The 13,885-nt window shown below is 31.2% G+C and overlaps 1 protein-coding gene across 3 annotated transcripts in view; it reads left to right on the top strand.

The window, feature by feature from the left end:
* Positions 1–13,885, top strand: part of LOC118191037 (dual specificity tyrosine-phosphorylation-regulated kinase 4-like) — a 74,096-nt gene that overhangs the window by 37,341 nt on the left and 22,870 nt on the right. For 2 of the 3 annotated variants that reach the window (XM_035361826.2, XM_035361824.2), the window contains exons 7-10: positions 3,652–3,790; positions 8,038–8,160; positions 8,761–8,953; positions 13,088–13,220. In XM_035361826.2, the coding sequence (XP_035217717.1) occupies positions 3,652–3,790; positions 8,038–8,160; positions 8,761–8,953; positions 13,088–13,220 (588 nt within the window). The remainder of the gene's footprint in view (positions 1–3,651; positions 3,791–8,037; positions 8,161–8,760; positions 8,954–13,087; positions 13,221–13,885) is intronic. The other variant, XM_035361825.2, reaches the window with a different exon arrangement.

The raw sequence follows: 13,885 nt of genomic DNA, 5'->3' as shown, positions 1-13,885 counted from the left end.
GTATATAATGATTTGAATATCTCAAAATGGGATTAAACCTTGGATGTTTGGCCCATGTATATATAATATAGCAGATTAAATTTCACAATGATAACTAACTCTGGATAAGTTTTTATTTAACTATGAGACTCAAGTGATTTAAGTTTAATTAATATGAGCATGAATAGATTTTTAACTCATTGAAGTCTATGGGATTTGACTCTGCTTTTCCGTCGCATATATATATATATATATATGTGTGTGTGTGTGTGTGTGTGTGATGTACCAGCTTTAGTCGTAGCTTAAATTATCAGACGATAAGTTTTAAAAAAATAGGATCCATTTATTATTATTCAGGAGAAATAGCAGTTACAAAATCAGATATCCGGAGTAAATTAAAAGAATTACTAATAACTTTTTGTATGAAGTTTACTGCATCGTGACATTTAAGAAAAAGCCCCGATATTCTTTTGCGAGTCCTTTTATAGCCTCTGAAAGGCGGAGCTTCCAAGAAATGACGTCAGCCTCGTCAGCCAATCCAATTCGCTTTAAATATTTCCAGAACATTCTATAACTGTACGTGTAGAAAAGTCGGGAGAAACAACTTGACTACGGGGCTGTGGATTTAATTCCACGTACTTTCAAATAAGAGAACGTCGCCATTAAAAATGAAAAGAACATACAGTTAGAATTTTTAGTGTATTCATGACTATGCAATTTTATTATTACATATATATATGTATTTGTAATATATTCAAACTCAGGACTTTAGATGGGGTAGAAGTGTTGATCCATAATGACTAGGAAATTGGAGGCGAAGGCAGATTAAATCTTCAGTTTCAGCACACAAGTCGGCACATTAAATGTGCCTGTTCCAAAAGGCTTACATTTTGATAATTTTTTACAAATTTGTAGCAAGAAAGCAGCAGCAGACAGACAGCAGTGCAGCTAGGCCAAAGCGTGGAAAGCAAGTGCGTAATGCTCAGGATGAAATCTTAAGTCAAACTGAGTTAGTTTTGTTTCATTTTGATTGGACAGTTAATATTGCTGTAAAATTATTATTGGCTGCTTGAGTTTTAATTCAATTTAAATTACCAGAATTATGTAAAAGTTATATGATATAGATTTTTCTCGAAATGACGCAGTGCAGAGAGGGGTTACTATTTTTAAAATAGAGAAGGGAAATTAATTTGCGCTGGTAATTTAATCTTTTACATATTCTTTTTCTTACATATATATAATTTACTATGTATTATAATTATCAGCACTGATAATTAAAATTTACATTTTGATTAAATATTGCTTTCTAATATTCAACGTTATAATTCCATCGGAGTAGAAAAAAATCATTTCCAAATATTGTCTTTTACAAATTTCACAAAAATCCTTCGCACAATGAAACTTTATCATTTCACGAAGAATCACAATGAAACTTTATCAGTTTCGATAATATACATTGAAACTTTATCATTTTTGATAATATACAATGAAACTTTATCATATATAGCTCTTTTCATCACTGCAATGTTATCTGTTTTATTAATATTATATCCCCCGTATTATAAGGTCGCCGCTGGTTGACATGAAAGTAATATCAGTTTGCACAAATCTATAGTGTTATGTTCGATTTTTCATTCTTCTATCAATCTTATAATTCTTTTTTCTTTTGAGATTTGGCAATTGACACTTAAGTTGCGATAGAAACAAGTGTATTTATGTTTAGAGCTATTATTTTGTCATAAATTTTAACATGGTGTGCAAACATAAACATTCTCAGCATATTTTACTTTCTTATTTTCATAAAGCGACTGAGACTCACAGATATGTGAAGTTTACGGTGTTGATTGCTTAACAGACGCATGTGTCTGAATTGGTTTAAAAATTTTCTTTCTGGAGAATTTTCAATTGACCAACTTTCTGGCGAAACTTTTGAAGCTGACGATGACAAAATTAAAGCCACAATTAAATCGAACAGTTATGTAACTGTGCGAGAGGTTGCAAAATTGTTATATATATCACACACAGCAATGGAAAATAACATAAGATATCTTGGACTCGTTAAGAGTCTCTATATTTGGGTTACGCATGAATGTAAAGAAATTCACTTAACATAACGAATAAATATTTGCAATAACGTAATGCAATAGACCATTGTTCAAAAAGAGTTATCTCTGATGGTAAAAAATGGGTCGTCTAAAATAACATTAATCCAAAAACGGCATGGTCGAAGCACCGTGAATCAGCACAAATCAGTTGTAAAGCTAAATTGCATCAGAAAAAATCATGCTGCCAATTTGGTGGGATTACGAAGGTGTTATGCATTTTGAGCTACTTCCAAGCAACCAAACGATCAACTATAAGATGTTTATTGTCAACAAATTATGAAACTGGAGGAAGCAACTAAAGAGAAAAGATCAGAATTGGTAAATTGCGAAGAAATCGTGTTCCACCACGACAATGCGAGGCCTCACGCAACTTTAGCAATACGTACGAAACTACTGAAGCTTGGCTAGAAGTGATGCTTTATACTCCATATAGCCCCGATCTTGCACCATCAGATTATAATTTATTTCAAAGTTTGCAAAATTCTTAAATGATGAAAATTCTGTGATAGCGAGACCTTAAATCATAGTTTATTGAGTTCTTTGCTGATAAAGACCAGAAGTTCTATGAGCATGGAATCATGAAGTTACCAGAACGGTGGCCAAAGGTCATCGAGAAGAATGAAAACATTTGACTGATTAAAGCTCACTTTTTGTATAGAAAACATGTAGTTTTATTTCACCCTAAAAGAAACGAAATTACTTTTTTGCTGACCCAATACAATACAGAAAACCTATCTGAAAGTCATAACTCAGTTTTTTTTCATGTAATGTTAAATGTTATACAACGTATAACATTTTATCAATGAAATCGTATTTAATAGTTAAAGATATCATTTCTAATTATATACATATAAAAAAAAATCTCCCAATTATTTCAACTAATTCCATTATTTCAATTATTTAACTGCGCATTATTTTGATAGAAAGAAAATATATGTTGAACAAATTTTCTTAAAACTAATATTTAATAGTTAAAAGCAGAGATTAAAAAAAAAGAGCTTCATTTTATCTTTAACTGAAATTTATTTCAGATTCGTGTTCCTTATACCTAATATTTTAAAATGATGAAGGGAAAGAATTATGTATTGAGAAATTCTAATAACACCTTCATGCCAATTTCATTAAACAGAGATTAGTCTTTTGATCCGTAAAGGACTGATGAGAGTTCGATAAAAATATAAAATAAACATTCCAAACCCTACTTCTCTGCATTTACAAGTTCATACAAGTTCTGAGCTCATACATACAAGTTTCTGAGCTCACGTGAAGTGGATTTATATCATTGTTTTAAACTGCTACACTTGTTTTAAATTACTACTATTTGCATGACCTTTCGATCATGTAATCTTAATATGTGAATGTAAATCATTAAGTATATCCGTTTTTCATTTCAATATTGATTTCTTTACTTAAAAAAGAAGAAAACGTTTCCTTGAATTCCAGAGATAATGTATTTTTGTTAATATATACTTGAAATAAAACGATATTTCAGTTTTAGAGTTTCAATAGAATTATTATGGACTGTTTTTGTTTCCTTTTATTTAGAATTATAATCTTTTTATTTCAGGTGTAATCTGTACGAATTAATAAAAAAGAATCAATACCAAGGATTTAGCCTGGGTCTCATTCGAAGGTTTGCATTTTCTCTCGTTCAGTGTCTTCGCCTTTTGCATCGAGAGAATATCATCCACTGCGATCTCAAACCGGTAACTAACATAATGTATTTTGTTTATTTCTGTCCTACCTTAGCGATCAACATTAACATAAATCAGTATGCTAGCCTAATTTTTCAAGCTTTAAAATCTTAGATGGTTGTCATGAATGTCATATGCGTAACTGTTAAGAACAACGATAAGCTTGTAAGAATTATGTTAATTTTATTAACAGTTAAATTTGAAGTTCCTTTCCTGTCAAATTCTTAACTTCAACCTACTACTTCCGGCTAGAACCTAGTTTTGGAATCTTTTTGAATACTTAATGAGGAGGAGCGGTATTTAAACCGCGAAGTCTACTTACAGAGAGAATCAGAGTTTCTGATTTACGCGCGTCTGCCTTTTGGCTGCTCTCTCTCTGAAAGCTGTTATTACGCTCGGCCGTTCTCAGGCCCTTGATAAGCTTAGTCAAATAAAGTTAAGGGGCAACTCGATTAGAATCTTGATAGCTTCGGCTATATTTCTTTAGTTAATCTTAGTTTTAGTTTAATTTTTAGTCTCTTAAGTTCAAGCCCAAGGGTCGGCTGTGATTGTACACTCCAAGACGGAGTTTTGTTAAATCTTATTGGAATAATAAAGAGCTAGTTACCCTTCCATCTTGTTGTTTCTTGTCGTACGAACTTAAGCGATTATTCGCTAACTAGTTCTTAAGATTCGTCACTTTCTACAGTAACTGAGAAATACACCAGTGAGAATCTTACAAGCTTATCGAAAAGATCGTTAAGAGCTTATCGATTGATTATAAGCGAATAAGCAGATTTCATAAAAAAAAAAAAAAAAAAAAAAAAAAAAAAAAAAAAAAAAAAAAAAAACAGATTATTTTTAGCTACGGCGTAATTAATCTCGCCATGGTATTTTGTGTTGAATTACTATGAAATCACTATGAAACGGCGAATCAATTTTCAAACTGTTCCCACCAAATTTTATCACCCTGTATTATATTTAAGAAATTAGATAATGAAGAATCTGCATGAATGTATGCAAAAACAACGTACCTAGAGCCAGTTCTGAAACAACAACGGTACCTAGAGCCATCAAATTTAGAATAACGCAGAAAATGGATACCTGGAAAACAGAATTTTGAATTTGAATTTGTTTTATTACCTATTTCATATTTTGTAAAACTTTGCTTAACATACTCAACGATTTCAAAGCGAGCAATGGTAACACTGTACAGAATGAAACATTTTTATCTCCAGGGCAAGAGACTGTCTGTGGAAAATTCTAAGGATATGCTGTTTGTAAATATTTTGTGATTTTGCTGTTGAACCGAATTTTATGTGGAATATGCATCAAGAACGTGATATTTAGCAAGTAAAAACGCAAAATATTAATAATAAAAAGACCAAAAAAGTTTAGTAAATCCATCTTAGTAAGAAAACTGAACAAGAAACTGAGAAACTGATAGCTCGCCATCAGGAATTCTAAACATATACTACTATGCCACTTTAAAATTTTTTGCAATTTTGCTGTTAAATTATATACGGCGTAAGTGCGAAGAAAAGGTTGCTTAATAATAAAGCTAAAAACACAAAAAATGGGTTAGTAGGAGTGAGTTTAAAGTAGACTGGTTGCTGAGCGACAGCGAGAAAAACCCTAGCAAAATATTTTAGGCGACCTTTAAAATCTGAAACCTTTTAGATTTTTTAGATTTATTAACTTCTGATTCCTTTATAAAATTTTCTAACTAAAATTTTCTTAACATATTGATTGTTGTGCTTAACCCAATTAAAAGTCGCCCGTAACTATGCGGTGCATTCAATCTTGTATTTGAAACCTATAAACTTTAGTCTATAAACTTTTTTTTTTATCTCAGCTAGTTTCTTATTCCTTTCAAAATACTGCTGAGAGGTAGCCAAAAATGTCGTCAGCACAATATTATAAACTTAAGGCATTATCAACAACTTTAAATGATTGATTAGATTATTTACTCATTCGGTTTTTTCTACAAATAACCATATCTAACCATATCTACAAATAACCATATCTAAGGACTGAAGAAGAAGTTTTTCATTTACGTTATCATATGTAAGATAATAGTAATGTTTTTTTTTTCAATAACGTAAAAAAGGAAAACAAGACGCCGGCTTTTATCAATGATTCAGACAATGAAATCATAATGAAATTCGTTTAGCAACAAAACTACCTGAATGGCGTCAGAACACTATCTTTCCTTCTTTTCCAATCTTTGTGCTAAAAAAAGGGAATGCCAAAATGAAATAATTATTTGAAAAAAAAAAGATATGCAGCGATGGAATCCGCTATATAATTTCTAATGTAATAATTAAGATAAAAGTAAAGCAAGAATGAATACGATATTTTTGGGACTTTCGGACAATTATTTAAAAATATTCAGAAAAAGTTGGAAGCAAAATTATGTTTGAGATCATATTTGAAATATTTTTCATGATCGCGTGAAAAATTTTAGATTTATCTTAAATTTTTAAAAAAAGTATTTCCAATTTACTTCTTTCTAAATTTCTAATTTGTACTTCTTTCTAAATTCTGCTGGTAAATAATTATCGTTCTGTTGTTGCTGGTAGATCTCTTGATTTAGCCAGGGCTGGACGAAGTCCTGAAATCCAGGCAATCCATGTGTCATTAACATTTTCAGGTTTTTTAATATTGATTACATATTAGACCATTAGGATCTATATTGCCCAAGACAGAATGTAACGGGAAGAGACTTGCCTTGATATACTGTATGAATTTAAAAACTATGTTACTTTATAAATTTAAATATCCTAATATGACCTCAGCGAAGTCTTGACAGGGTAGTTTCAGAGTTCGTTTTATATGCGTTTCGCTTGTCTATGATAAATGAGACCTGTTGAATTAGCAGGAGCCCTAATTTTAACTCGATTATGCTCGGATCTATTTATTATGACAATAAAGCCCCATTTATCCAAAGGAATATAACTGCTGAATGCGTAAAATAATCACGCTACGTTCAGAACAATCTAGAAGCAAATATAATTTACATATTTTTACACTCCTGTGTAATATAAGTAAATACTACATTGGGGAATCATGAGTTGAAATGGATTCGCCGAAAGCTGCCTTTTGTCCACATTTTATAAAGTAATATTCAGACCAATAGTTTACAAGCTAGATGTCTTTACGATATATATTTAAGCAGTGTTTTCTTCTAAATGTAAGCTTCCTGTTAGAAGATGATGTGGAAAATATTCATACAATATTTTAATAGACTACGTTTAGATTAAAGTGACTAAAATTAGAAGAATGACTTACGAAAATTAGAAGACTGACAACCTATGACTTACAGGTCACCGAGTCGCCCATTTCATATTTTCAAGTGGTCCACTTGAGTTCCGAAAATAAAATATAATATACGAAAATTAATTATAAAACATAAACATGGAACGAACACTCAAAGAATACATAAAAAATAAACCGAATATAAATAATAACAATAACTTTATTCCAAAGTTACAATAAACGAATGCGCATTTTCATTTTTGAATAATTGAAACATAATTTCAAATAGAAATCAATAAGTTTGGCAACAACGATTCATAATTTCCACCAGTTGGCTTTGCCATTTTGTTTGCATTCGGTTCAACTTATAAATGCAAGCATATATTTTTACACAAGAAATATATTTTAAGTACGAATAGGCGAAGATTAATTATCCAATGTTATCAGATGCTTGAATTCGTCTTAAGATGACTAACTATAAGCCTGACTTGACTAAACTGATGTCACACATTTAGCATCAGGGGATCCATTGATATGGAAGAGAAAAAGAAAATTTATTCGGTTATGCTTGTTTTTATAATAATTAGAATTATAATTTTAATTGCTATATTTAAAGATTAAAGCGTATTGTAATCATTTTCTCAATAAAATTTATCTTATTATTAAGAAAGACTGTTCTAAAATGAAAATAATACTGACACCAAATGTCTTCTTAATAGACGTTTTTTGGTTGATTTTAACCCTTTGCCAAAAACTTTGCCGATGGCTGGTTTAAATGCCATTCGTTTGTAGCAAGCCCAAACAAAATATTCACAGTGGCAAAACATAAAAGAAAACATCCGACACACAGTTATAGTTACTAATGTCTAGTGGAAAATATATAAAGGTAAACAAAAAGTAAATACATTAATCAAATCCAAACTTAAACTGCCAGTGTTCATCATTTTTAATTAACCATGCAGTGGTACTTACTTAACCATACTTAAGAGATCTAATTTAGCATATTATATTCTCTCTTACAGGAAAATATTCTACTCAAAAGTCGTGGTAGCAGCTCCATCAAGGTCATCGATTTTGGAAGTTCTTGTTTCAGTAACCAAAGGGTTTACACTTACATCCAGTCCAGATTCTACAGGTCACCGGAGGTAAGTGTAGAATCTTTCTACTAATGAATGGAATTCATATATATGGAGGCTCGGAACTTACCATTCTTGATGTCTGTGAACATACTTCAGAGAACTGAATAAACTTTATTTGGCTTAATTAAAAAAGTAATAGTATTTAAATTGAAAATTTAGGTTTTGCTTTTAGTCCTTGTGAAACCAAAGGAGAAGTTCTAAAAGTATGAATCAACTATGATCTGGAGTTGCGAGTCATATGTGATGCGGACAACAGTAAATTGTCGCATACTTTACTCTTGCAGATAGAACATATTAGTGAAATTTAAATCAAAGAGCCTCAGAATCGGTAGGGTATAACAAATATATTGAGCCATGCAGCTTGTGTATAACATTTTATGACCTCTTGATGAAAATGTAGGTCTGATATATGTGACATACTCTAAAGATTGAAACTCTTCGGATTACTTTTGCCTAACCTAGACTTGGGTTGAGAACTAAACTAAAGCAAATTAAACATGGTTGGCTCAATTTAAAGCTAATTCAATATGCCTCAACATATCAGTGCAATATATAGTATAATGCATTATTGAAATATGTGAGACTATTTAGGTACGTGTCCCGTAGGTGATCCTGGGTCTTCCTTACGGTCCTCCCATTGACATGTGGAGCCTGGGATGCATCCTGGCTGAGCTGTACACGGGTTATCCCCTCTTTCCCGGGGAAAATGAAGCCGATCAACTAGCGTGCATTATGGAAATATTCGGGCCACCTCCGCCTTCCGTCCTTGAAGCTGCGTCGCGGAGGAGACTCTTCTTCGGTAAGCTGGAAGTTCAATTCTGTAATATTTGATTTACGTCTAATCAAATGTGATGTTTCACATGAATTTTAGTTCTTATGTTTATTTAATAAGTAGGTAACTGAGTGACTGGGCATAATTTAAAAAACATGATTCGTAAGTGCGATACTGTTTCAATCTTTCATTATATGAAAACTCACAAAACTACAGAAAATGAGAGGCCGAAACATACCAAAAAAGGATTTAGTACTTCAATTGAGTAATTTTCCATGTCTTTGTATAACAGTGCATTTACAAAGTTTTATTACTTAAATTTCGAAGCTATAACAATGGAGCTGCCAGGCGATATGTATAGTAACTGTGATTACTATCGCATTTCTTCTTGCTTTCCTTAAAATAGCTTCTACTTTTTGAAAACACTTTTAAATGAGTTCTGTTTTTTATTTTATGGAAACATTACCTATTATTTTGATTCTAGTGTTTTTAATTATCTCTTCAACAGCTTTAGGACCTACGGAATATTTCCTGTTTTTAAATTAAATTAACCTCTTTCAGACAGAAAATTGTCTGGATATTTCCATTATAAACAATTTAAACAAAATTTCATGATATTTCAATTTTACAGAGTTAATTTTTTTTTATTTTTTGCATTTATGATTCTGAAAAAAAAAAAAAAAAAAAAAAAAACTTGAAAGCGTAGGAATTTGAAAGAAATTATTTCCACTTGTTTGCCAAATTACTAATTCCAAAATCTAAAAAAAAATATCTTTTTCCCCTCCACCAAACTCGGAAAGTTAACTTTGATATGAAAATAATTCCATTATTCAAAATGGAGTTTCAAAATTGTACTGAAAGATTTAGAAAGAAAACCGTAAATTATGACATTTAAGCTCACTATCTTTTATGCAATGAACTCTGACCTTGATCCAAAGCACGAATGGAAGTAAAAGTCGATTCCAGCTAAAAAGCATGAATTTTATTACACGATGCAGCCGACTGTTATCTTATCTATATTGTATCAGGCAAATCTAAGAAGAATTTACTGCTCAAGTGTAGAATGAAATTTAATAGACCTAAACGTGCTTGAATTGTATATCAGTCAATGCTACAGTGTTCATGCTGCCCCAAAATTTTATGATACTCACACTCATGAGATTAGTTTACCATGTGGGAGAAAATGAGCGAATAAGAAAGACTGATGAAATTTTATAACAGAAATGCATTAAATATAACCAACAAAATTTAGAAATGATCAAAACGCGTTAAATTACATGAATTCAGTCAACGCAAGAACAGATGAGCATCCTCATTTCAAAAGACCTGTTACATAAATAAATCGGTAAACTATAAAATTAGTCAAAGAAACAACCTTGTGTTCTGCGCGTATTTTAACCAAAACTCTGTCAATTTCGAGGGCAAACAAATGCAAGTTGTTTTGCCTAATTTTTATGTCTCATTTTGAGGTGTTCCTCTTTTCTATTTAAATCAGTAAACTACTTGCGTGTCGTTAGAAATATTTGGATAGAAATAGCTGTGCAATAAAGTACAGCTATATTCTTCAATTTTTATTAAAATATTAAATAAAGCAATATATAAATATTAAATAAAACAAATACATATTTTTCGAATTTCATTTTGCCTAGTATTTTTTGCCTCTCTATATTTTTTCTTTGGCTTGTGAAGCTGTTATTTTTGTAATATAAATATTTTTGGAATGAAATTGAAAATTTCCTGGGATTTTAAAACCTTGAAATTTGAGAAACAATAATAAGTTCGAGAATTTCCTGAATTAATAAATTAATTATTAATTCAGGAAATCTCTAAAAAGAAACAGGTTTCGGGAAACCACTGTCACTACTGCCAAAAGAGTTCCAAGCTGAGACTATTTCGTAATTCAGAGATAAATAAAACGCAACAAAGAAATAGAAGAATATACCGATATTTCACTTATACAAAGACATCTAGGAGTCCAGTGAACGAATCAAGAAATATGTTGTATAAGTAGAAATTTTTGCAGATGGTTAAACAGAGCTGCTTGCAGAGATAAAGATGTTCTTATCAGATCTCCATTTATGAATTTAGAGCTCAAACCTTATGGATATGTTCTAGCAACTGAGAAGTTAATTAAAAAATATGTGATTTTATTTTCGAATATTTAGATTGGCAAATTACTTGCTTTGCATTAATATCGATATTATTTCTTTTATTATTATAGGAAGAAGCGTACTATAACGGAAAAATACTTTACTGAGACCTTGAACTCATAGCGCTTTTAATGTTAAACTCGAAATGTACAGCAGACGGCAGCATTTGTTGTTTTAGTATTAGCATAATTGCTGCACGGCTTCATACATAAATAAATAAAGATTAAGAGATTTCTTCTTATATACATAATTGTATCAGTTTTGATTTCACAAATTTCTAACATCAGCAGCCGCAGTGCACTACAATCAAAGATTTAAACTTACTTACTTTTCTAACAGCTCGGTGCACCAGTATGACTTACGCGTTATTACACACGCACACATATTACACAATATTTTTTAATAACATAATATAATCGGGTATAGTATTTTCGCACATTAAGTTGCTGAAAAATTATCAATTTAAAATATCAGTTAAAAGTTTTTTCCTTGTTTTGCGGAGGAGACAGAATTTTCAGGTGAACTATTATACTTAGAATACATTGATTCATCAGCTAATTTTGGGTACAAAAGGCAACGATTTTTTCGGAAGAGAGATTTCAATTGATTTCAATGTTTTTCCTCTTGATAGAGTGACATTGAAGTTGATTAAATTCCTCTTCTTTTATATTCTTTATATTTTTTAAAGTTCATTAATTTTTTGAATTAGGGTTTTAGTTGTTCGAAGTATTTTAGTTTTAGTATTTATTAAATTTTTTTACACCTTTATACGATTTTTTGAAATTTATTACTTATGAATTTTAATTTTTGGTATTTGTGAAAAACTGATTCTAAATTTCTTACTTTATGTCTTTACTTATCTGTCTATCTATCTCTCTCTATATGTATGTGTGTGTTTTTGCGTACGTATATATATATATATATATGTGATGTACCAGCTTTAGTCGTAGCTTAAATTATCAGACGATAAGTTAAAAAAAAAAAAGGGGGGGGGATCCATTTATTATTATTCAGGAGAAATAGCAGTTACAAAATAAGATATCCGGAGTAAATAAAAAGAATTATTAATAACGTTTTGTATGAAGTTTACTGCATCGTGACATTTAAGAAAAAAGCCCCGATATTCTTTTGCGAGTTCTTTTATAGCCTCTGGAAAGGCGGAGCTTCCAAGAAATGACGTCAGCCTCGTCAGCCAAACCAGTTCGCTTTAAATATTTCCAGAACATTCTATAACTGTACGTGTAGAAAAGGCGGGAAAAACAACTTGACTACGGGGCTGTGAATTTAACTCCATGTACCTTCAAAATAGAGAAGGTCGCCATTAAAATGAAAAGAACATACAGTTAGAATTTTAAGTGGATTCTTGACTATGGAATTTTATTATTACATATATATATATATATACACCACATTAGCTCTCATATACATTAAAACCCTACAGAAGCTTGCGTATGTGTAGTATATATATCTATTAAGTTAAAAAATTAGAACTAAGCAGATATAAAATTTTGCAAGATTACTTAGCTAAAAATACGATAAAAGCTGTATTATTATTTTCAGACAAATTTCAGGAAAAATATTTTGTTTCTATACGTTTAAAATTAGCTAAGGCACTGAATTAATAATTTAAATGTTTTCCGTACCTCTGGAAAATTAAAAATTCAGTTCGATTCAAACTAATTCAATTCGATCAAAAGTTTCACTCAAATTAAAAATTTAAATTCATTTTTTATGTAATTCTTAGGTTAAACAACCTTGAATGAATGACAACCAAGAAATGAATCTAATTTAGAACGTAACAGTGGAAGGATAGTTGATTTTTCCCTGTGATGAAACCTGTGTTTTTGATCTTGCTTGTTGTAAATTTTCAAATTCAAAACTTTTGGAAATTGACTGTTTGTCTACGAAAGTATACAGACATATGTTTCTTTTAAAACTCATATGATGTGGTAAAAACTGTACGAAATTCAGTTTAGGAAGAGAATTTTGAGATATTTTTTCCTCGTTTCAGTAGATTCGAAAGGAGTTCCGCGGACGCTCACCAACAGTAAAGGAAAGAAGCGGAAACCCTGTTCTAAGACGTTGGGTGTCGTTCTTGGCTGCAATGATGAAGATTTTGTCAACTTCCTCTCTAGATGCCTTGAGTAAGTGAGAGTCTGATAGATTTGCAAAAAATAAATTTACATAAAAAAAGTGTATAAAAGCAAAAGCTTAATTATCTTGTTGATTCTAAGTGATTTTTATGTTTCGTGACTGATAAGAAAAATAGGGAATTCGTTGGATTTCCGGGTGAAATGTAGCTCGAGACAAATTTTAAGAAGAAGCTATACGGAAAAAGTAAGAGTACAGGGACACATGCATTTAACATTGAGTAAATAGCTCGGTAATTTGTATTGAAATTGAGTGAGTGAGTGAGTGAGTGAGTGCACCGCTATGATAGCTTTCGATTACGGACATGGACCAAACGGAATTGTATACCATCACAGCGGGGAAGACTCCAAAGTAACAAGGTTGAATATTACCTACTAATAACAGTTTTTACAGTTTGATAACTGCAGGCACTAAGCGTTATTCTGGTTATTTGCTTTAGTTCTGAACATTTGAGACAAAATATTATTCACGGTTGTTTCTGCTTAGGCAGTGTCTTGAGATTTTCTATATTTCACCAAGGGCTACTCTGTTTTTGAGTGTATTAGACGTCCACATTGCCCAGGCATAGTCCGCTGGTTTCTTCAAGTGCCAGGTTCTTGTATGTACACAATGGAAGTAATAATGGTCCACGTCGCCTTCCTCTCGGCATTCGCAGAAA

Source organism: Stegodyphus dumicola, chromosome 1 (genome assembly GCF_044657685.1).
Source record: "Stegodyphus dumicola isolate Sdum_Otavi_A_Nest chromosome 1, ASM4465768v1".
Classification (NCBI taxonomy): Eukaryota; Metazoa; Arthropoda; class Arachnida; order Araneae; family Eresidae; genus Stegodyphus; species Stegodyphus dumicola.
This window is presented reverse-complemented; position numbering and strand designations above follow the sequence as displayed.